Source organism: Oncorhynchus mykiss, chromosome 17 (genome assembly GCF_013265735.2).
Source record: "Oncorhynchus mykiss isolate Arlee chromosome 17, USDA_OmykA_1.1, whole genome shotgun sequence".
Classification (NCBI taxonomy): domain Eukaryota; kingdom Metazoa; phylum Chordata; class Actinopteri; order Salmoniformes; family Salmonidae; genus Oncorhynchus; species Oncorhynchus mykiss.
Genome location: NC_048581.1, coordinates 68,600,403 through 68,625,743, shown reverse-complemented (window position 1 = coordinate 68,625,743; position 25,341 = coordinate 68,600,403). Strand labels below are relative to the sequence as shown.

At 42.9% G+C, this 25,341-nt stretch overlaps 1 protein-coding gene across 3 annotated transcripts; it reads right to left on the bottom strand.

Moving 5' to 3' along the window:
* Window positions 1–691: 691 nt before the first annotated feature.
* Window positions 692–23,814, bottom strand: LOC101268937. Of its 3 annotated transcripts, none has more exons than XM_021569536.2 (8): window positions 23,558–23,814; window positions 8,705–8,824; window positions 7,238–7,482; window positions 7,052–7,153; window positions 4,943–5,063; window positions 4,794–4,846; window positions 2,917–3,066; window positions 692–2,446 (listed from the first exon to the last, which is right to left on the bottom strand). In XM_021569536.2, the coding sequence occupies exons 1-8, from the start codon at window positions 23,643–23,645 to the stop codon at window positions 2,264–2,266; spliced, it is 1,062 nt and encodes a 353-aa protein (XP_021425211.2). In that variant the 5' UTR covers window positions 23,646–23,814; the 3' UTR covers window positions 692–2,263. The 3 variants fall into 3 exon arrangements, with proteins under 3 accessions (XP_021425211.2, XP_021425212.2, XP_036806418.1); XM_021569537.2 differs by having other exon boundaries at window positions 7,052–7,132; XM_036950523.1 differs by having other exon boundaries at window positions 7,238–7,479.
* Window positions 23,815–25,341: the final 1,527 nt, after the last annotated feature.

The following is a 25,341-nucleotide window of genomic DNA, read 5'->3' as shown; positions in this document are numbered from 1 at the left end:
TTCACCAAATAGGGCTATTTTCTGTATACCACCCTTACCTTGTCACAACTGATTGGCTCAAATGCATTAAGAAGGAAAGAAATTCCACAAATTAACTTTTAACAAGGCACACCTGTTAATTGAAATGCATTCCAGGTGTAAAAAGCTGTCATCAAGGCAAAGGGTGGCTACTTCGAAGAATCTCAAATATAAAACATATTTTCATTTGTTTAACACTTTTTTTTTCTTACTACATGATATCCAATGTGTTATTTCGTAGTTTTGATCTATTCACTATGCTGTGCTTCAGATGCTGGTCAGTTCCCAAAATAATACGTTTGTTCTATTTCTGTATGGACTCAGTAGGAGCAACAGTTTATATTTTGCACTTTCTAATACTCCACTTATGTTGTTTCATTGAAAATGTCTCTACGACCATAAGCAAACATTTGTGACTTATATGATCATGTCTAGGGTGGTATTGCTAGAAATATACTTTACATGACTAGAATACACTGTCAGAGTCCAATTGTTTTACATATGTGGGTCAGTTCATCAGGCAATGCTTGTTAATACACATGCATTGCCTGCTATTTGGGGTTTTAGGCTGGGTTTCTGTACAGCACTTTGAGGTATCAGCTGATGTACGAAGGGCTATATAAATAAATACATTTGATTTGATTAATACAGTAAACTGTATGCAGTTTTAAACTTTTTCAATGACATATTAATAATTTGGTTTATTTAAGCCAAGATCAGATGTTGGATTTGATGAAAGGCCCAAAACAGCTGTAGGAATCATAATACATTTAAATTGTCCTTGTGTGGGGTCTATAAAGAGATGCAAGTTTGTATGTGTGCCATGCTATGTGACATGATCAGGCTAGTGTTACCTGTTCAGGTAGACAAAGAAACAGTAGCAACAATGACACAATCAAAATGTATAGGGCACACAGATATTTCTAACAGAGAAAGTAGGCATATTTACACATGCAGCATTGTATGACAACAATCAGTCATTCAAAAAACAATAGCTAAAATACATCTTCCATCCATGTAACTGATGTTTCATGATGAACTGATTTATTAAGGACATTTAAAGGGCCTTGGGAATGTTGAACATGTTACTAGGGATTTTGTAGATATTTAAAGGCAGTGCTTCGCCACACAAAACCGACAGGTTATGTCTGTTTTTCAGATTTGATAAGATTAGTCTACCTGGTTCAACATTCTCAAAGACACAGTGCTGAGTCAGAACAGAAAAAAAAAACATTTAAACAACTACAATATAATGTTCGTCATGATGGAAATTGTGACACACTACACAAAAATAAGGGTTACAAAATGGTTCTTTGGCTGTCCCATAGGATAACTTTTTTGGTTCCAGGTAGAACCCTTTTGGGTGCCATGTAGAACTCTATGTGGAAAGGGTTCTACCTTCAAAGGGTTTTCCTATGGGGATAGCTGAAGAACCCTTTTAGGTTCTAGATAGCACCTTTTTTTTCTAAGAGTGTAGGCCTACAGAATTATGAAACAAACATATGGCAGCCCATCTCACACAACTATTATGATGGGCCTTGATAAAAGGCAACATGATTCAACTCTGATCTCTGCACTAGCCAATCATATTGATACCCATTTTAAAGCTGCCTATTAAAATCTCTTCAATGGTTGAAATAATCTCCATGTATCACTCTTTCTCCGCTTCTGTTACCCAAATGTAATTTTTTACCTCAAACAGGAGGTTCAAGCAAACGATCACACCAGATCATACAAGCGATACTTTAAACTACGATGACCCTTTTAGTTCAAATGAGTCCATTTGAGATCTGAAAGACTAAGAATTCGAATACACTGTGCTTCATACATGAATTTGGAAACAGCAACACAAATTGTCAATTTTGGTGATTTCTTGTTAATTTCTTGCAGCAATTATTGTTTTTGGAATGCAGTCTCAACCTGCTGTCCAGTCCCCCAAACTCAGTGTTTAGGCTCCTTCTCTACCACCACTGAAACCTGTTAGAGGCCAGTGATCACAATCTCTTCTCTTCACATTACAGGCCTCGTCATTATCGTCATAGTCATCATCTTCATCATTGTCATCATCCTGGGAGTCAAGGGTTGCATGGGGTAAGGTGAGGTGGGCTTGGATATTGAATTGTTGTTTAGTGTTAGAGTCTTGTATCCCCAGGTACACTATGAGGGGAGAGGGATTGGGAATGTGGTGATGATGGTGAGCAGGAGGAATGAAAATGGGGCGTTGGGGATGTAATTCAGAGCTCGTTCACATCTCAGTGTCAGCAACCGAGGTCTGGGTGGCAGGTTGGCCGTTGTTGGGTAGTGGCTGGCTCTCAGGAAACTCCCCATTGTTGGTGGGCTTCAACAGGGGCTCCTGTGACTGCAGAGGGGCCACCGACACCAGGGTGTTGGCCTGGTTCTCCTCATACACCTGGAAACCCTCTTCAGCCTACGTGCAGAGGAACCATAGAGATTCGATTAGAGGAACCTTGATGTTAGGTTGGGCTTGGTAATAAGTGTTATTGTGATACAGTACAGATTTAACTGAATGAATAATACGTTTTGTATGTTGTTCAGAAAAGCAAACGTGTATATGTGTATGGAAGGGAAGGTAAAGTTGAAGGTGAAGCCTGATGACGAGAGGATTCAAAAGCAATCACTTTCTCCCTATGATGGAATTCAAACACGAATGGTGGAGTCAGGGAGTCGTGTCACTTTTGTCTGAGGAGGTCTTAACTATCTTGGTTGAGGTTAGGAATATTTGTGTCAATCAGATGAGGACATTGAGGTTTGTTTATACGATGCCTATGATAAATGATTGTGAAAACAAGACCCACCCAATCTTCCCAGTAAACTGGGTCCTGTACACAGTATTAGTTTGCTTTGGGTCTCTCTCACATCATGGCCACTCTGACTCACCAGTCTCGCTCCCTTGGGTGGTGGGCGGTGGGTTTTCAGGTAGTAGCCTGCGATGAGAAGAATAGCCAGGAGCAGTCCAGTGAGCAGCAGGGAGACCAGTACCAGTTTGGATTTCTTCCCCCAGCGAGGAACAGCCTCCTCAAAATCAATCTAGAGAGAGAAGGAGAGTTATACACATAATAATATAAGGAATTCAGGCTGTACTTTGAAGTTATACCCTATGTGAATTATAGTGGTATGTAATCTGCATTGTCTTGTTTTAGATGCTTTACTGACACTAGGAATAGCAGTGCCCCTGATGCCTCCTTGGATCAGGCTATTTTACCCCCAGACTGTAGAGGATGGATGAATAGCAGTGCCCCTGATGCCTCCTTGGATCAGGCTATTTTACCCCCAGACTGTAGAGGAGGGATGAATAGCAGTGTCCCCGATGCCTCCTTGGATCAGGCTATTTTACCCCCAGACTGTAGAGGAGGGATGAATAGCAGTGCCCCTGATGCCTCCTTGGATCAGGCTATTTTACCCCCAGACTGTAGAGGACGGATGAATAGCAGTGCCCCTAATGCCTCCTTCGATCAGGCTATTTTAGCCCAGACTGTAGAGGATGGATTTCAGGCTTTATGTGGCCTGGGCTAGCATAAAGTTCAAGAGATTCAACTGAATGGAAAAAGGCCAGCATCTCCCTACACCAGTGTTCCCCAACTAGCAGCCCACAATTTTTAGAATTTTAATTATTGGACATAAAAGACTGTAAAAACACCAGCAATTCAGCTCGAATACATAATAGAGATATATCCCTTTTGTCTGAGGAGGTCTTAAGTATCTTGGCTGAGGTTAGGAATGTTGGTGTCAATCAGAAAGGAGATTGAGGTTAGCTTATACGATAACTATGATGAATGATAGTGAAAACAAGACACCAAAGGAAGGCAGTTCCACATGCTTCTCTCTAAACCAGCATTTGGGTGTGGCCCATATAAAGCTATTTCAGATTGTCATTTTTTATTTTAATTGTTGAACATAAAACACTTTAAAAACACCAGCAAATCCAAGTGATTTTCATTTGGGAAATCTGTTCCAAATTATTCCCACGCATAATTGAGAGATATACAGTATGTGATCGTATACAAATGCAAGCAAGGTTTGAAATGATTATGTTTTAGTCAAATACTATCTGTTTGGGCTTCTTGCAGTCAATTTGCAGTCTACAAATTATTTGTAATTATGTTCCGGCCCCCTGACCATCCGCTCAAGAAAAAAAATCAGCCCCCGGCTGAATCTAGTAAATGATCCCTGCCCTACACCCTTCAGACCAGAGCAGTATCTAAACACAAAGGTGCCATTGAACTAACTGACCAACATAATGAGAAGATTGTGGACGGGTGCAGCTCACTTAACTGTTTAATGCGGCAGGGCAGAGTTAGGGGGGTTGTAGGGATGGAGCACAGAGTATGTCTAATGTCAAAGGGACAACCAGGTTGAATCATGAGAAGGAAACACCCATTCCTCATTCCCATTGGGAACACTCAACCCCATCTCCACCGGGAACATAAATTAATTCCAGCTGACAGGAAAGTGGGGATTGTTTTCTGTTTGTCATACAGCATCTTCCCGGCAGCTTGGAGCCATGAGTGAGGATTCCTGTCTGGTGGAGGAGTGTCTCACAGTGGTGTTTATCTCACAGTGGTTAGATAAGGAGCCGAATCAGCATTGTGCCTCACCTACCATGGTGCACAAATGAAAGCATTTTAATTGTGGGTGTGACAGCAATGGACACTGATCACAATGCCTTTCTCATGAAGTGTATGTGGTGTGAATTATGTGAACGTCATATGTGTATGGGGAATTGGAATACTGAATGGAGAGAAGTGATACTCTACCTTGTCTTTAATGTTGTCATTGTTGAACTTCTCAGCCATTCCTTTTGCATCAGCTGTAAGTAGAGATGATGATTTGGTTAATGTTTTTTCAACACCAGACACTCAACAGAATAATCCCACATCATTAAAAAGGAGAAGAGGGAAGCAACCTTCTATACATTGGCCAGAGATCAGGATTTCATTGGAGTTGTCCTCCTGGTAGACCTCCAGTTTACAGTCATCTCCACACAGGTGCTCCAACACACTCTCAATTTTAGACCTGGTCTCCTCCTGTGGAAATATCAGTTGGATTAATAACAAAGCATGTGAATTTGGGGCTGAACCTGGTCATCCTAGTTAACAGAAATGTGTTCAAACAGAAATGTGTTCACACAGAAATGAAATGTGTTCACACAGAAATGAAATGTGTTCAAACAGAAATGTGTTCAAACAGAAATGTGTGAACACAGAAATTAAATGTGTTCACACAGAAATTAAATGTGTTCAAACAGAAATGTGTTCACACAGAAATTAAATGTGTTCACACAGAAATTAAATGTGTTCAAACAGAAATGTGTTCAAACAGAAATGTGTTCACACAGAAATTAAATGTGTTCACACAGAAATTAAATGTGTTCAAACAGAAATGTGTTCAAACAGAAATGTGTGAACACAGAAATGTGTTCACACAGAAATGTGTACACACAGAAATGAAATGTGTTCACACAGAAATTAAATGTGTTCACATAGAAATGTGGTAATATACATTCTAATATACATTCTCATGAATACACAGTTACTATGGGTCTTTGGAAATGTACACCACAAAAGGGCCACACCCCCCTCCCATGTCCCTCTCCCTTAACCCGATAAATTATATCACAACCTTGCAATACTCCACCCTATTTAACATGGTCCAAAAACAGCCACTAGCACTCACAGACGGCTCTGCTCAAACCTTTGATCCCAGCCCCAGATAGGACAGCTGGCTTCTTTACAAAGCTAAGGAAACAGGATCGCTCTCAAGGCCTCATCTGCTACGGCACTCAGAGCATGTTCAATACAGTGCATGTAAAGCACACGAATTCTCATCTTTAAGTTTAAAACAGTTTTATTCACGTCGTTCTCAGCTGTTTCTTGATCCCTGATGCAGTCTCTTGGGTCCTGCCCCCGATGCTTAATTGTCTTGTGTAGTCAGTGCATAGCATGGCGGGTTTTCTAAAATTTTCAAGATGTTTCCATTCTATAATTTCTTTAAGTATTTAGTAATTTGTTAATAATTGAAAAACATATTTTTAAAAACCCATCTACAGTATATATGATCTTCATATAATTGGAAACATACATGGATCTTCACAAATGGGATGTGGTGTCTAACCCAGATGAAGCCAATCAAGTCATAAAGCATAGCCTGGTGTAGGAGTGAGTGTGTCACTGATTACATGCCATGCTGCAAGGGGCTTTCTCATGCAGGCCTAGATGGAGAGGGGGGAGCTAAGTCCCATTCAAGACTCTTACACATGCCTCTTGATGTGTGATATCACCAAGGACTCCATTATTTCAGGGCATTATTTAATACAATTTTATCTCGACTGAAATCAGCGGAGCTGGAGCTCCAGACGACAGGCAGCCTGGCAGACAGACACAGTTGAGGAAAGCGAGACGCCACTTCCCTTCACTTCCCTGGCCGGCACAGAGCGGAATTCCTGTTAGCCCAGCAGCCATTGCCCCAAGACGCTGAGGAATCCCTTTTGTACACACGCTACAACAGTATCCCCACCACCGCCTTCCCACCTTTCACACCAACACTTTGAACACGTTCTTCCCTCTTCTTCTCTCCTGTAGGCATGTCTTGGGTTGTAACTCTTTTTGCTCCCCCTCCTCACCTGGCAGGCATAACTAGGGAGGAGAAGGGCTGGTGTGTCACTAGCCTTCTTGTTCACTGCCCACGGGAGATGTTTTAATCACTGTAGCTTAATGAATAGGAATTTCCTGCTTAGCTAATGTGCACTGGTCTGATAAGGGGCAAATTGAAAGTGGCAATTTGCTATGATTTTGCCTCAGGAGTCGGTCATCTATAACATCTTACTCTGACTCTCAGCTTCCGCTAACGTTTTTAACCCTGAAACTACCCTCGATACAGTTTGAACTGAAGTGGACACTGCTGTGAGGGTTTCCTGTATGTCACATCAGGAAAAGTTGGCTTTTCCTTTAGTGAGGTGTGTGTGTGTGTGTGTGTGTGTGTGTGTGTGCGTACACGTGGTGTGCTCATTACTTACACAGCTGGATGAGGCCTTGAGTTTCAGATTCACTGCATCTCTGTCCTGGACAGCTTCTTTATCAACACACATCACATCAGCCTGTAGAGAGACACCAGACAACTTCAGTTAGACTAGAGTGTGTTTCGTTCATTCTGAACTTGGATTGGCGATTTGGATGGCATTGTCACTGAACTCGAGGCTCACCTCTGGGATGAGCACAGTGTCACTGGATTGGGAGGTCTGAAACTGCTGGGGAGCCTGGGTCTCCTGGTTGTCATCTGGGTCTGTGATTCCTGCTTCACCAGCCTCCACTGTGGCCTCCCCTATGTCTGTGGTCTCCACTACCCCCTTGGTGACTGGAGTCGCTGTGGTGTCATGTAAGAAGCCTGACAGATCCAGGCCAGGAATACTGGGGAATACAATGATCTGGACTTGGGGCTTATCTGCTTCTGAAAAGAAAAGAAAAGTCTCTTTCTTAGTGTTTTATGTCCAGTCAGAGGCATCATGACCATAGGGGGCACAGGGGCACGTGCCCCCTCAGATTTTATTATTATTTTTGTTGTTGTTGTTTCTCTGTAATACTACTAGCCACCTAGCAATTTTATGAAGTTGTCTTTAGCTAGGCCAGAGGTTCCACATTTCCCAACCTCATAACTAGCTACCAAGAAGCCATTTCAGGCTATCAAGCATAAAATAACCACCAGACAGTTGAAGTCTGAAGTTTACATACACCTTAGCCAACTACATTTAAACTCAGTTTGTCACAATTCCTGACATTTAATCCGTTTAAAAATTCCCTGTTTTAGGTCAGTTAGGATCACCACTTTATTTTAAGAATGTGAAATGTCAGAATAATAGTAGAGCGAATGATTTATTTCAGCTTTTACTTCCTTCATCACATTCCCAGTGGGTCAGAAGTTTACATACACTCAATTAGTATTTTCTTGGTCTTGGCTGATTTCTTTTGATTTTCCCATGATGTCAAGCAAAGAGGCACTGAGTTCGAAGGTAGACCTTGAAATACATCCACAGGCACACCTCCAATTGACTCAAATGATGTCAATTAGCCTATCAGAAGCTTCTAAAGCCATGGCATAATTTTCTGGAATTTTCCAAGCTGTTTAAAGGCACAGTCAACTTAGTGTATGTAAACTTCTGACCCACTGGAGTTGTGATACAGTGAATGTTAAGTGAAATAATCTGTCTGTAAACAATTGTTGGAAAAATGACTTGTGTCATGCACAAAGTAGATGTCCTAACCGACCTGCCAAAACTATAGTTTGTTAACGAGAAATGTGTGGAGTGGTTGAAGAACGAGTTTTAATGACTTCAACCTAAGTGTGTAAACTTCTGACTTCAACTGTATGCTTAGATATGCAGAAAAATATATACATTTTTAAATAGAATTAAGCATAATGATTATGGCTCTAGATTGCAGGTGTTTGAAAAATGCCAAATTCTCCAACTTCCGGAGGGGGGGCAAGGACCACCCCCCAGACATCCTCAAGTACTTTGTGTCCCCACAGATTTGAGGTGCATTGCACCCCTGTGTCCACTTGATTTAAACATTTATGACAAAAAGCTGATAGGATGAGCCTAGGACGGTATATTAATACAGCAACACCAATAGTGGCTCTGTGGAGATCATCTTCTAATGGATCCGTTTCTTACCTTCATCTGCCGGTTGTGTGGTGTCAATGTCGTCTCCACGAATTAATTCAGCAACATCAACTGGCTGTGTGGGCCCAGTGACAACATCTGATTCACTCTCATCTTGTGCAACTACACCACCTGGAAGAGAACAACAAAGGGATAACTTGCGCTATAACACTTGCATGCCAATACATACTGTAGAAACCATGACAACTTTGTCACAGCAGTGATGTCCCTTTCTGAAAGAGTCTTCTACCTCACTAAGCTTAATAGCTGCTATTCTCATTTACACCAAGCTACATGGTCATTTGTCTGCACCTTTATATGACATTGTCCTATGTTCAACTGATCCCACACCTGTGTCCAGGTCTATAGCACCACATTAATAGACGTGTGCAAACTGACTTGACTTAGCACTTAGACTCACAGGACTGATAGCAATCCTGCCACACCCATATAGTCTGGTATTACTAGTGATCCCAGGGGGGGAGATCTCATTGGCTGTGAATGTAATCTTGACTGAGGTGTTTGTGTTGGAGGTATGCAGTCCGTCTCTAATACGTTCCAGGGCCTGACCTGAAATCAATTAGGCTCCATGCAGCAATAAGGAAGGGACTGTAATTAATAGCCCAACTGTGGGGTAACTCCTCAGCTCAGCCTGTGCAAATAAATGTTCTTGTCCTCGCCTGCAAATTGGCCTGACCCCTGACACACTCCCGCTGGGATGGTGGGTACAAGCCCCCCAGGGAAATCTCTCTCTGGTCTAATGACAGACATTATGGGAGCTATGCAGCAAGCACACTGGCTTTAATACATGGGCCTCTAGGTAATTTACTCTTTAAAGTCTTAGTATGTGCATCCATTTCCTCATACCTAGTTAGCTATGCAGCTGGACCGAGGAATGTGATGATTTCTTCCTCCTTCATAGCTACTTATGTAGATAAATATAATAACTGCAGACTTTCACACTCTCAAAAACAATCTTGTAATTTCTAAAACCTTGAAGAATTTGATATTTCAATGCTTAACTATCAGAAGACTGTAAAGTCTTTCATTGCCAGGTGTCATGCAATAAGAGAGATGCCACTCAATGCTAAGAGGGTAAGGATATCTCCCCAGTGTGTGATTATAACACCCATTTATCCTCCACCAGGGTGAAGTCATACTGTGTATGTAAGTCTCTTGTGCCCGTATGTGCCTGTAAGTGGGTGCTTTGACTGGGCGTCTTGATAGACCACTGATACTCTTACTTGGCGATGGCCATGTCTTTTAGACTGATGGGCTTTGGTACTGACTCCATCTCAGTCCCAGCTCTCACATGCAAAGAAGTAATGGGAGAGCTGTGCCTCCCAACAACAGTTCAGCCTCATTAGTCAGTGGGATACACAACATCAAGTAATCTAGGTGAATTAAGTTTCCATCTAGCTAGCCTGTTAAACAGCCGAACGCCCTGCTGAAATATACTGCTGCTTTACTAAAACTGTTGGTGCACAGTGATGTCGAAACCATAATTTGATTTAAAAAATAGCCATAGTTCTACCTATCAGGCCCTCTGAGGTAAAAGCTTGTTTTACACAACGTGATGTGTCATTTTATCTTTTCAAGTACTGTAGTGGTGGGTTGAATCAAGTACAAAACTTATAATGTAGTTGTTGTCATATTATTTTCTAGTCTTGTCAGCAACTATATTTCATGTGAGCAGTGCTAATGCAGTGCATACCATACAGAGCAGTGTATGTTTAATAAACTAAACTGGGCAAAGATCTTGCTATGAAATATCTTAATAAGCTGTGCGCCTGACTCCCTTTTTCCTGAGATTGAACATGTTTACTGATTTGCTTTGCCCCCCCCCCCCCCCCTAGCCTTCTCCTCTAACACAACGGCATTACCTCATCCACGTGGCTTTGCCAAAATTATGTGAATCTCATTAAGACTCTCTCCTCCCTCCCTGCCTTTTCCCCATGCAGTTAAACAATGTTGTTTTCTGGTTAAACCCACAGAAGCTTTGTCCAAGACAGAACTGAATGTTGCATAATTGGGCTGGGTTTGGATAAGCTACTGTATCACCAGGTTGGACATTTCCGACTGTCTTTCCACCCTGTTTACTTGTGGAATTTAACTTGTATAGTCAGTTGTTGCAGTATGCTAAATGCAGTGTGTTGCATTGATTGGACTTGCTAAATCAGTATGAAGAGCAAGTGCCACAAGTGCAAAACAGTCAGCGTGCCACGCAAACAGGTGGGTCAACAGTACTGAAGGAGGTCTCACACTGGTATACTTAGACTAGCAACTATTATAGCTGTCACGTGTGTTTTGTGACAATTTAATTGTGTTTACGAGCTACCTCTCTGTCATTGTAAATAATTTATGTGCATATTGCTACCAGCTCTGTATTAGGTACATAACAGCCCAAAGAGCCAGCCAACCAGAGTCTATTTACCAAGAGAGTTTTCATCTGTATTATTTGTAGCTGTCTATATACCACCACAAACTGAGTGAGGTTTTAGTACCAGCATCAATGAGCTGTATACGGCCTTAAGCAAACAGGAAAACGCTCCAGAGGCGGCGCTCCTAGTAGCCGAGGACTTCAATGCACCACTGACTCGGTCAATAAGAAAGTGGTCAGATGAAGCAGATGTTAAGCTAAAGGACTGTTTTAACAGCACAGACTGGAATATGTTCTGGGATTCTTCCGATGTCATTGTGGAGTACACCACATCAGTCACTGGCTTCATCACTAAGTGACGTCATCCACACAGTGATGTACATAGATACCCCAACCAGAAGCCATGGATTACAGGCAACATCCACACCGAGCTAAACGGTAGAGCTTCTGATTTCAAGGAGTGGGACTCTTACCCGGAAGCTTTTAAGAAATTCCGCTATGCCCTCCAACAAACCATCAAACAACAAAAATAGTCTATACAGGACTAAGATCGAATCGTACTACACCGCCTCCGACTCTCGTTGGATGCAAACTATTACAGACTACAAAGGGAAGCACAGCCCCGAGCTGCTCAGTGACACAAGCCTACCAGACGAGATAAATAACTTCTATGCTTGCTTTGAGGCAAGTAACACTGAAGCACGCATGAGAGTATCAGCTGTTCCGGACGACTGTGTGATCACGCTCTCCATAGTCTATGTGAGTAAGACCTTTAAACAGGTCAACATTCACAAGGATGCAGGGCCAGACGGATTACCAGGACGTGTACTCCGAGCATGCGCTGGCCAACTGGCAAGTGTCTTCACTGATATTTTCAACCTGTCCCTGACTGAGTCTGTAATACCAACATGTTTCAAGCAGACCATCATAGTCCCTGTAACCAACAACACCAAGGTAACCTGCCTAAATAACTACCGACCCGTAGCACTCACGTCTGTAGCCATGAAATGCTTTGAAAGGCTGGTCATGGCTCACATCTACACCATTATCTCAGAAACCCTAGACCCACTCCAATTTGCATACTGCCCCAACAGATCCACAGATGATGCAATCTCTATTGCACTCAACACTGCCCCTTCCCACCTGGACAAAAGGAACACCTACAGTATGTGAGAATGCTATTAATTGACTACAGCTCAGCGTTCAACACCATAGTGCCCACAAAATTCATCACTAAGCTAAGGACCCTGGGACTAAACACCTCCCTCTGCAACTGGACCCTGGACTTCCTGACAGGCCGCCCCAAGGTAGTAAGGGTAGGTAATAGCAGATCCACCACGCTGACCCTCAACACGGGGGACCCTCAGGGGTGCATGCTCAGTCCCCTCCTGTACTCCCTGTTCACTCCCAATTACCTCGGTGCCTCCGCACATTGATTCTGTACCGGTACCCCCTGTATATAGCCTCGCTATTGTTATTTTATTGCTGCTGTTTAATTATTTGTTATTTATTTCTTAACTTCTTAAATCCTTGTTTAAGGGCTTTTAAGTAAGCATTTCACTGTAAGGTTGTTGTATTCAGCACATGTGACAAATACAATTTAATTTGATTTGATAACACCTGGTTGCTTAGTTTAAAACAGAGCCATGTTGTTTAACAAACCGGCCAGCATGGCCATTAAAGCCTGAGCAGCCTTAATCACTGTCTGACCAGCCATCAGTCATCAGCTAGGTGTTCTACACACAAACCCACTTAACAAGAATCTAACCTCAACATGGCAGCACTGGTGTAGCGCAGTTTCTCTGAACCCAACCGCCCCACAAAGTCAGATTTTGGGCGCTCTGATAGCTGTCCATGGTTCTGAAATTGCAATGTTTATGTATCTTCCCGTCGATAGGCTGTTAGATAATTTGGTGCTAATGCTTGTAGTAGCCTATTGCTTTGCTTTAACGAAAGCAAAGTTTGAAGGACACAATAATTATTTCAAATATAAATCATAATTTATAACCTTGTCAACGTCTTGACTATATTTCCTATCCATTTTGTAACTAATTTCATGTATGTTTTCATGGAAAACAAGGACATTTCTAAGTGACCCCAAACTTTTCAACGGTAGTGTACATTCTTGCCACCAGCTAGCAATCTATAGCTTTGTGAAACATAAGCATTATGCTTAACATAAGCGGTAGGCTTGACAACCAAATATAAATTTATGTATTTATTTTATTTATTTCACCTTTTATTTAACCAGGTAGGCAAGTTGAGAACAAGTTCTCATTTACAATTGCGACCTGGCCAAGATAAAGCAAAGCAGCTCGACACATACAACGACACAGAGTTACACATGGAGTAAAACAAACATACAGTCAACAATACAGTATAAACAAGTCTATATACGATGTGAGCAAATGAGGTGAGATAAGGGAGGTAAAGGCAAAAAGGCCATGGTGGCAAAGTAAATACGATATAGCAAGTAAAACACTGGAATGGTAGATTTGCAATGGGAGAATGTGCAAAGTAGAAATAAAAATAATGGGGGTGCAAAGGAGCAAAATAAATAAATACATTAAATACAGTAGGGAAAGAGGTAGTTGTTTGGGCTAAATTATAGGTGGGCTATGTACAGGTGCAGTAATCTGTGAGCTGCTCTGACAGTTGGTGCTTAAAGCTAGTGAGGGAGATAAGTGTTTCAAGTTTCAGAGATTTTTGTAGTTCGTTCCAGTCATTGGCAGCAGAGAACTGGAAGGAGAGGCGGCCAAAGAAAGAATTGGTCCTGGGGGTGACTAGAGAGATATACCTGCTGGAGCGTGTGCTACAGGTGGGAGATGCAATGGTGACCAGCGAGCTGTGTATCCATTAAAGAATCCTCCATTTGCAGCAATTACAGCCTTGCAGACCTTTGGCATTCTAGTTGTCAATTTGTTGAAGTAATCTGAAGAGATTTCACCCAATGCTTCCTGAAGCACCTCCCACAAGTTGGATTGGCTTGATGGGCAGTCAATAGGGTTGAGATCCTGTGACTGTGCTGGTCACTCCATTATAGACAGAATACCAGCTAACTGCTTCTTCCCTAAATAGTTCTTGCATAGTTTGGAGCTGTGCTTTGTGTCATTGTCAAGTTGTAGGAGGAAATTGGCTCAAATTTAGCGCCTTCCGCAGGATATGGCATGACTTTGCAAAATGGAGTGATAGCCTTCCTTCTTCAAGATCCCTTTAATCCTGTACAAATCTTCCACTTTACCACCACCAAAGCACCCCCAGACCATCACATTGCCTCCACCATGCTTGACAGATGGCGTCAAGCACTCCTCCAGCATCTTTTAATTTTTTCTGCTCCTCACGAATGTTCTTCTTTGTGATCCGAACACCTCAAACCTAGATTCGTCTGTCCATAACACTTTATTCCAATCTTACTCTATCTAGTGTCTATGTTCTTTTGCACATTTTAATCTTTTCTTTTTATTGGCCAGTCTGAGATGGCTTTTTCTTTGCAACTCTGCCTAGAAGGCCAGCATCCCGAAGTCGCCTCTTCCCTGTTGACGTTGAGACTGCTGTTTTGCGGGTACTATTTAATGAAGCTGCCAGTTGAGGACTTGTGAGGCGTCTGTTTTTCAAACCAGACACTCTAATGTACTTGCTCAGTTGTTGACTGGGGCCTCCCACTCCTCTTTCTATTCTGCTTAGAGCCAATTTGCTCTGTTCTGTGAAGGGAGTAGTACACAGCGTTGTAAGAGATCTTCAGTTTTTTGGCAATTTCTCGCATGGAATAGCCTTAATTTCTCAGAAGAAGAATAGACTGATGAGTTTTAGAAGAAAGGTCTTTGTTTTGGGCCAATTTGAGCCTGTAATGGAACCCAGAAATGCTGATGCTCCAGATACTCAAGTAGTCTAAATAAGGCCAGTGTTATTGCTTCTTTAACCAGAACAACAGTTTTCAGCTGTGCTAACATAATTGCAAAAGGGTTTTCTATTGATCAATTCACCTTTTAAAATTATAAACTTGGATTAGCTAACACAACGTGCCATTGGAACACAGGAGTGATGGTCGCTGATAATGGGCCTCTGTATGCCTATGTAGATATTCCATTGAAAAAAATCAACTGTTTCCAGCTACAATAGTCATTTACAACATTAACAATGTCTACACTGTATTTCTGATCAATTTGATGATATCTTAATGGACAAATAATTTGCTTCTCTTTCAAAAACAAGGACATTTCTAATTGATCCCAAACTTTTGAACTGTAGTGTATATACTTGTTGAGTAATTAAAGTGGGAAATTCAAACATTGCAGATTGTTAAATGATTTTTCAATGAAACAGCATAGTAATCAGTAACCAATAGATTTTTACATTTTTATATACAACAACTGTCCTGTAGGCCTATATTCATCATCGCCAGCACCACCCCAATATCAATATATGTGAAAATGGCACGTTTCTATGTTTTGCAGTAAAAATAATAGAGGAAGATAATGACATCATCAACCAATTAGTAGGAATTTAGTAGGCAATGCCTACTCATAATTGATTTAAATCACATGATGCACACCAGTGTAGCCTAGTGGTATGAGTATTGGGCCAGTAACTGAAAGGTTGCAAGATCAAATCCCTGAGCAGACAAGGTAAAAATCTGTTGTTCTGCCCCTGAACAAGGCAGTTAACCCACTGTTCCTAGGCTGTCATTGAAAATGGGAAGTTGCTCTTAACTGACTTGCCTAGTTAAATAAAGGTTAAAAAAATAATAACAGAAAATTATGTCACCGCAAACACTTATCTTCTTCTATTTTTTTTTTTACTACAAAACTCATTTCTCATATGTTGATGATGGGGTGGTGCTGGAGATGATGAATATGAAGTCAAACGTTTTTTAAATGTCCCATTTAATGCCAAATAATACAATCAGTCCACTGTCAAAACAATAGCTTACTATGGATTGTTTCATTATGCAGACAATGCAGTCTAGCCTACTAGCCTATCTATAGCTATATACAGTATTTAGATGGTAGAGTGTAAATATAAATGGAAACATGCTCCAGGTGAAACCTATGATCCTTTATAGATGTATCTTGTTAAAACCATTTCAATCAGTGTAGATGAAGTGAAGGAGACAGGTTAAATCCATATTTTTAAGCCTTGAGACAATTGAGACGGATTGTGTATGTGTGCCATTCAAAGGGTGATTGGGTGATTGGTATGGTAGTAGGTGCCAGGTGCACCGGTTTGAGTGTGTCTGCAATGCTACTGGGTTTTTCATGCTCAACAGTTTCCCATGTGTATCAAGAATGGTCCACCACCCAAAGGACATCCAGCCAACTTGACACGACTGTGGGAAGCATTGGAGAACATGGGCCAACATCCCTGTGGAATGCTTCGACCCCTTGTAGAGTGCATGCCCTGACAAATTGAGGCTCTTCTTGGGGAAAAAGGGGTGTAACTCAACATTAGTGTATATTACAGATTGGAACTCGGACTCCATGCTGACGAGGCTATCCGTCTCTTCACTCGTAGGTTTACCCGTGTTCATAGAAGGGGTGTTGCTCTCATGAGCGCGGGTGTGTCTCTGGCAGTCATCAGCTTGATTTTCAGGCAGAGGAGGAGGAGGAGAAGTGAGTTCCTCTCACTTGAGGAACTGAGGGGAGGAAGAAGAGGAGAAGCAAGGCCACTGTTATTGGCGTGCCCGGGCAGTGAGGTCTCTGTCAGGACTGTTAGGCTGCTAGTACCAGCTGCTGCATAAGTAGGCCTACTAGCTTCCACCTGCCATGGTGTTTCGTCAGTCAAGGATGAGGTGGTGGTAGCTTTACTGATGTGGTTATCTTCAGTAAGTTGGCACGAGCTTGATCAGCTAAAGCTTTTTTGCAGTTTTTTTGTGCACCACTTTGTTCTTGCCTTTTACAGGAGAGGGTAGTAAGTTTTAAGTTCCTCGGCGTACACATCACAGACAAACTGAATTGGTCCACCCACACAGACAGCATCGTGAAGAAGGCGCAGCAGCGCCTCTTCAACCTCAGGAGGCTGAAGAAATTTGGCTTGTCACCAAAAGCACTCACAAACTTCTACAGATGCACAATCGAGAGCATCCTGTCGGGCTGTATCACCGCCTGGTACGGCAACTGCTCCGCCCACAACCGTAAGGCTCTCCAGAGGGTAGTGAGGTCTGCACAACGCATCACCGGGGGCAAACTACCTGCCCTCCAGGACACCTACACCACCCGATGTCACAGGAAGGCCATAAAGATCATCAAGGACAACAACCACTCAAGCCACTGCCTGTTCACCCCGCTATCATCCAGACGGCGAGGTCAGTACAGGTGCATCAAAGCTGGGACCGAGAGACTGAAAAACAGCTTCTATCTCAAGGCCATCAGACTGTTAAACAGCCACCACTAACATTGAGTGGCTGCTGCCAACACACTGACTCAACTCCAGACACTTTAATAATGGGAATTGATGTAAAATATATCACTAGCCACTTTAAACAATGCTACTTAATATAATGTTTACATACCCTACATTATTCATCTCATATGTCTACGTATATACTGTACTCTATATCATCTACTGCATCTTTATGTAATACATGTATCACTAGCCACTTTGTTTACATACTCATCTCATATGCATATACTGTACTCGATACCATCTACTGCATCTTGCCTATGCCGCTCTGTACCATCACTCATTCATATATCGTTATGTACATATTCTTTATCCCTTTACACTTGTGTGTATAAGGTAGTAGTTTTGGAATTGTTAGTTAGATTACTTGTTGGTTATTACTGCATTGTCGGAACTAGAAGCACAAGCATTTCGCTAAACTCGCATTAACATCTGCTAACCATGTGTATGTGACAAATACAATTTGATTTGATTTGATTTAGTGGATACAGTGGGGTCTTGTGGGGTGAGCTGCCAGGCCGCTAAGAGCAGGAGGTTAGCAATCAGACAGAACACTTCCTCTGATTCTCACAGGATGACCTCTCCTTTGCCCTCTACCCAGGAACAGGAACCACAGCTATAGCTAACCTGTCTATGATTTACTGCATCCATTCCTTATATTGAGACCTCCTTTGTCTATCTACCCCTCTCTTTATTCTTCTTACCTATTCTTTATGTGTTGCATGGAGCACTAATGTGAAGCCCTGAACCATGCCACTTAACCCCCCCCCCCCCCCCCCCCCCCCCCCCCCCCCCGGCCTTTATAGCCACTCCGCTCCAGATGTTATTCCAACGGCCTCGACTACCCTGCACTCTGAGATTTCCCCAGCAGATGGTCAGGTTGACAGGTCTGGATATCCTCTGGCTTTCACTCGTCTCAAGGGAGTTCTGGATGGGGGAATGCCGGCAGCAGCAGCCTTGGAGGAGAACAAGCCAGCTTAACGTATAGGCAACCCCCCATCTGTTCCACCCACCCTCCTCCAGTTGTGGACTTCTTATCCCCAGGATCTACAGAGGTGAGAAGTATATGCATTCTCCAGGCGCATCCCTCCCACGCAACGCAACACATCACAGTCAGAGCTGGGTAGTGGCCCTGTCTTCCCATGGCCAGCAACATACAACCAGACTGGCCCATACAGTAGGCTACTCCTCTCTGCTGCTGGAGGGGCAAGGGCAGAGTAGGCTTTGGACTGTGACACAGGGCTTAGTGAGATGATAATGGTCTGCAGGCACGAGTGGACCACAATTCTCACATAGTGTGCAATGGTAACCACATGAGATAGTGTTTGCACAAGGAGAGCCAAACACACAAACTCTAAAACAAACTGTCTCATTAATCTTCAAATTCCACAAATAAAATGCTGCTTTAGCCAAAACCTTTTTTTCCACTGTCTATAAAGCTAAATTCACATATTTAAAATAAGGGAGTCTCCTCTATACAAGAAAGGTTCTATAAACTGGACTGACATATCTATTTTCTTTGCATCAGCGATATATGTTTGGAATGTTCCTCACATATCCTCCAACAGGATATGTGTGAAGGGTGGCTCAGTGAGGAATGAGAGGGGTGTGTGGGAGAAGGGGCACCGGGTGACCCTGCGTGTCAGACCCTCATTATAACCCACCCATGTCTGTCATAACACCCCTCTGACACCCTCCATGTATAGTTGTCCATACACAGTGCCACCAAAGCACAAAGCCAGGGTAACATTCTCAGGAAACAATTTATTTTCTTCCACAGTGATCATACGGTTCTCCCTCTCTTTTGTGTTCAGTATTGAAGTCCTGTTCTCACTAATAGTTACAATGCTGAATGAAACCTCACTCTACTGGCAATTATCTTGTGTATGATTCTATAGTACAACTCTCCAAGTACAACTGAGGAATTTGTGTCTGAAAGTGCCACTTTTAGTGGCTGAGGAATGGGACATTGAACCTCAGTCCCTCGGGAGGTGAACACAGTATTGCAACTCTAGACTCCTGACCTGCTATCTAAACTCTGTCTCTGTCACAGAACCAGCCCAGCCCTCTTTGCCCTGGCATTAAACCCAGAAAGAGGATGGAGGATCTCATGTTTTTAATCAAGATCCAGTGCTGCACCCATGGCTCATCCCACCCTGGGGCTACGACAGCCAGGTTCTGGGGACTTCAGTCAGAAGCTCTCATCCCACCCTGGGGCTACGACAGCCAGGTTCTGGGGACTTCAGTCAGAAGCTCTCATCCCACTCTGGGGCTACGACAGCCAGGTTCTGAGGACTTCAGTCAGAAGCTCTCATCCCACTCTGGGGCTACGACAGCCAGGTTCTGGGGACTTCAGTCAGAAGCTCTCATCCCACCCTGGGGCTATGACAGCCAGGTTCTGGGGACTTCAGTCAGAAGCTCTCATCCCACTCTGGGGCTACGACAGCCAGGTTCTGGGGACTTCAGTCAGAAGCTCTCATCCCACCCTGGGGCTATGACAGCCAGGTTCTGAGGACTTCAGTCAGAAGCTCTCATCCCACCCTGGGGCTATGACAGCCAGGTTCTGGGGACTTCAGTCAGAAGCTCTCATCCCCCCCGGGGGCTATGACAGCTAGGTTCTGGGGACTTCAGTCAGGAGCTCTCATCCCACCCTGGGGCTATGACAGCCAGGTTCTGGGGACTTTAGTCAGAAGCTCTCATCCCACCCTGGGGCTATGACAGCCAAGTGCTGGGGACTTCAGTCAGGACTCATCTGTTTCTACTTGTGTATGTATTTCACTGTACAGATTGTCTGTTACAGGTTCACTGCTGTATACATTACCTTAACTGTTCCTGTCTGGGAGGAGTAAATCAGTAAAAGTTTGGACATTGATTCAGTTCAGAGAGAATCACAAGGAGATTTCAAATCTCCTGCAGACAAATTACTACCATGCCTCTGGAGGTGGTATTGAATAACAGCCATGTCCAGACTAAACTAGACAACATCAAGACACTAATCTGGAAACGTAGATTCAACCATAGCCAACCAACCGTAGACTCAACCATAAACAGAATGCTTTTCTATTTAGAATGATACATTTCTTATCTAATGTTAAGTGTCCATGTTTATTCTGCTTATCACCACAGATAGTAAAGGAAAGACATGTCCACTCTCCCACACAAAGATTGTTTCACAAAGTTAGAAACAACTATAAAACAGACTACAAAAACGTAACGATCAACTTGAAACAGTGTGATTTAGCAATCTTACAGAAACAAATATTTATTTATCCTTTATTTAACGAGGCAAGTCAGTTAAGAACAAATTCTTATTTACAATGACGGCCTACTCCGGCCAAAACCAGACAGCGCTGGGCCAGTTGTGCACCTTCCTATGGGACTCCCAATCACAGCCAGATGTGATGCAGCCTGGATTCAAACCAGGTACTGTAGTGATGCATCTTGCACTGAGATGTAGTACCTTAGACCGCTGTGCCACTCGGGAACCCAAAGAGGATGACCTGTCCTTCTACAGGCCTTATAAGATACAAAATAGATTGTTCCTGTTCCACAGGTGCTGGACTTGGACTGGGTTTTCAGCCCAGGACATAATGTTATTTACTTTATGAGAGGAGTGGCTTCTTCGTTGGACATGTTCCTGTGTGAGTGCTCAGTAGATGTTGCTAAAACAATATCTATGATTCACATAATTGCAGGGTCCTGAGGTCAGGTCGAGTTCCCTCAAACTAGTAAGCCTCCTAAAACCAGGGACAAGCATATGGCTTAAATCCTTTGTAGTCTGTTTATAAACACAACCTCTCGAAATTTTAGAAACTTCACTTGAGAACACTAGGTTGTTCTACTCCAATTGTGATTCATGCATGAGGCAGGTAGACTAGTGGTTGGGCCAGTAACTGAAAGGTTGCTGGTTTGAATCCCCGAGCTGACTTGGTGAAAAATCTGGCAATGTGCCATTGAGCAAGGCACTTAACCCTGATTTCTCTGGATAAGAGTGTCTGCTAAATTACTCAAATGTAAATTTACTCTCATCATGTGATGCTGAAATTAAATCCATTTATACTCTGTTTTGTTAGGTTGCATTAACAATTGCATTAACTTTTGAGTGCCACAGTATGTTAGTAGTTCCCCTCATTCTGCTGTTTGGCTATAGCTCTTGAATCCATTCTCCAAACCCATCTCTGAAAAGCCCCTCCACCTTAACTACTGTACTGCAGCTATGCCAACATCTGTCTTTTAGCTCTGACTTAATCCACAGTACTACAGTAATTCTGCACAGTGCTTACATAATACAGCCCTCTCCCAGATTTCTAAAGTTGACCGGAGCATCCGGCTATAAAACAAATGGTATACAGTAAGTTGGACTTTGTTAGAAAGCAGAAGTCTCTTCTCAGGAAATAGACTTTAAGAAAACTATAGACTGTTTTGTTGCTTTCCCTCCTTTTCTCTCTCTTGCTTCTCCCGTTGCTTTACCACCTCTTGCTCCCATGCATTCTCCCTCCTACTGTTTAGGATAACTGTGAGGCATTCTGCTACCATTCATTTTTGTCAGCTAGCTTGGCATGGTGTTGTGATGTCCAGCTTTTCATTGAATGGTAAATGATATGAAACATGTGTCCACACAAACTTCAGATGCAAGATTCTCTTAAGATATGTGGAAACATAACATTTTTACTCTTCAACATTAATCTACATGCATGTGTTCCACAGATCATAGCAGAACCAGCTGCCTTCTACTTATAGGAATAGATTTGTGCTTCCAATACCAATTACATAATTTATAATAAATCTAATAAACATTGCATTACTTTCAGATTAAGCAATTTACTATGTCAATATTTCTTCCCACACCACAGCAAAAGACTAATGCAATTAGGGAGAACATAAATAACTGCTGTTGATGCAATGTTAATGAATGTGCATTTTTCTTATTTTTACCTTTATTTAACTAGGCAAGTTAGTTAAGAACAAATTCTTATTTTAAATGACGGCCTAGGATCAGCGGGTTAACTGCCTGTTCAGGGGCAAAATGACAGATTTGTACCTTGTCAGCTCGGGGATTTGAACTTGCAACCTTCTGGTTTCTAGTCCAACGCTCCAACCACTAGCCTACCCTGCCGCCCCAGTTTAGTGTTGCTGGCAGAACAAATACAAATGTTTTGAGTTAACTTTTTGGGCTCCCAAGTGGCGCAGTGGTCTAAGACACTGCATCTCAGTGCTAAGGAGTGTCACTACAGACAACCTGGTTTGAATCAACACTGTAGTCTCTTCTGGAAATGTGATCAGATGGAGATGGCAAGAAAAACCTCCCAATCTTGTACTTAACCCTCTCATCAGGCATGTGGCCAGTGTTTATGGTCCAGATAATAGCTGCTATTCTGCCAAGACCAGTCGACACTCTAGGTGAACACAAAGAGAGTCTCTAATTGACATAATTTTACCCCTGGGTGCCTTATTACGGCCCCTGCTGTATCAACACAAGCACAACTCCCACCCACATTTTATACCCAAAAGTTCCTCACTCAACTTCCACCCTCCCCTCCACACCCACCCCATACATCCACACACAACCATCTGCTAATTATAAACACACACAGCTCTCCCAGCTATAGTAGAACATTGGCATATAGTCAATGAAATAGCAGACATTGCAGTACAGCAAGTCAGCCCCGCGGCCTTGAAAGGGTCACATTGTTGAGAAGTAGTACAATTTGGAGAGAGCGTTCCCATAGGCAATAAATAGGCGCAGGTTATGCATGCAAGATTCAGCTGCACAATGACTGCAGGTTTCATATTCAAATTGGTCCCTTTGTTTGCTACGTTATGCTACAAAGTAACTTTTCCCTTTCAGAATCATGGGGTGGGGGGGATTCCATGAAGTTATCCTGCATTTATAAATTATTACACACTGCTAAACCATGGGTTTATTTTCATGAAAGTGAAGATCATGTTGATACCGTTGTATAAAGTTGATAACATGAAAATCTCTGTGTTCAGCCTGAGACAACCACTGAACCCCACCCCTGACCGCTCCCATGCTTTCTTTCAAGTTCAGCTTGAGGAGTCTGGATGTATGAGTTTTTACTTACCGTGAAAGAGGATGGTGATGAGAAACAAAGTGAATGCCAGTATTTTGTGGGTCTCATTCATTCTCTGTGTGGATGCTGCTACTGCCATTCTCCTCCTGTTTGTGTGAGCGTCCAGGGTGTGTGAGCGTCCAGGGTGTGTGAGCGTCCAGGGTGTGTGAGCGAGAGAGAAGGGAAGCAGCGGTGGACCAGACAAGTTTAGGATTTCCTCTTACCGTGAGTGAGATGGGCCGGATAAAGTGCTGCTTGTGCTCTGGCACTTTTATATGGCTGCCCTCCCTCGCTGAGGCCCAACTCCACACCCCTTCTCTCACTGGTTACTTTAATCCTTCCTCTGTGGCCCCGCCTTACTGGGTGGATGGGGGGAGAGAAGGAGCATGGCAGAGGAGGGGAAAAAAGAAAGAATAAAATAATGGACTTGTGTGTTGGGATTCTAAACTTGTGTTTGGTGTATAGTTGAATGTAGTTTGAAAAAAGTTCTGCAGAAATCTTCCAATATTTCTGAGTAGTTTTATTTTGTTGGCATGTATTATATAGATAATGTTGGTTCATTAATAACTTCAAAGTTTACAATGCCTGTCATAAAAGGAAACATCTAGCATCATTAGTGGCTATTACGAAACATATATGGTTCATAGTGGAGATGTTCACAGTTAGAGTCTAATTCTGTTGTGGACTCCTGAAAGGCTTTTGGAGGGAAGCAGTCACTCTGCACACAATGGAAGGTATTAGAGGACAATAGACTGTGGGCCATTTGTCTGTAATGGGCTTATGCAGATGCCGTAAGGTAAGGTAAGCTTTAAGGTGCTAGCTGAAACAGTGGTGTGATCCTCTTCTTATGCTAAAGACCTTAAATCCATCCCAGAAAGTTTTAGCTGCCGATGTCCCCATCCAGGCCATCAATCAACACCAACCAATCCAATTCTGTCAGCAGCACAACAGGGCCAAGCACTGCTGGAGATGCCTCAAGCTTTCACACCCATACAGGGTACACAACACTCCTCTCCCTCCCCTTGTGGATCTTTGGTTTACTGTTAGTTCTTCTCCCCTGTTCTTATATACAATGCACATCCAACATCTGGAACCACTGTTAGAGGTATGCTAAATGACTTGTAAAAAGCTCCAATCCCCTCCCCTCCCCCAAAGGCAGTCGAAGCCAACTGGAGTTTTTAAGACCTTCCTATACATTTTTATTTTTGTTTTTGAAAAAACAAGCCTGTAACATGATACCGAAGGTCCCCTGTCCCTGCTTTGACCTCCATCCCCCTCTCTACCATCACCCCATTTCCTCCCTCTCAGCCATCCCCCCTACCCAAACCCACATTAGTAACATTCAATGAAAAACAATGGGGCACTGAGGTGGGTAGTTGGCCTCTCGCTGCTTCTTAGCCTGAGCTTTGCCTTCGTCCCGGGGGGCTGCATCGGATGGGGCAGCATGGGTAACTGGGTATATTGGGATACAGCTGGGGGACAGCGTCCATGTCACAGAAGTAAAACATTCACTACTGTTAGATAGAGGCATTCACTGGCTTCTGGGTTTCCATTGCATCATGACTTCATCTCAGATGACCGTAAATGCATAGAATACTCTTTTTCCTCTGTGAAACGGCAATGGGAAGTGCCAGGGCAAATTCCTCTATCTGTTTCTGTTTCTCTCTCTAGCTGTCTCTCTCTCTAGCTGTCTCTCTCTCTAGCTGTCTCTCTCTCTAGCTGTCTCTCTCTCTCTAGCTGTCTCTCTCTCTAGCTGTCTCTCTCTCTAGCTGTCTCTCTCTCTAGCTGTCTCTCTC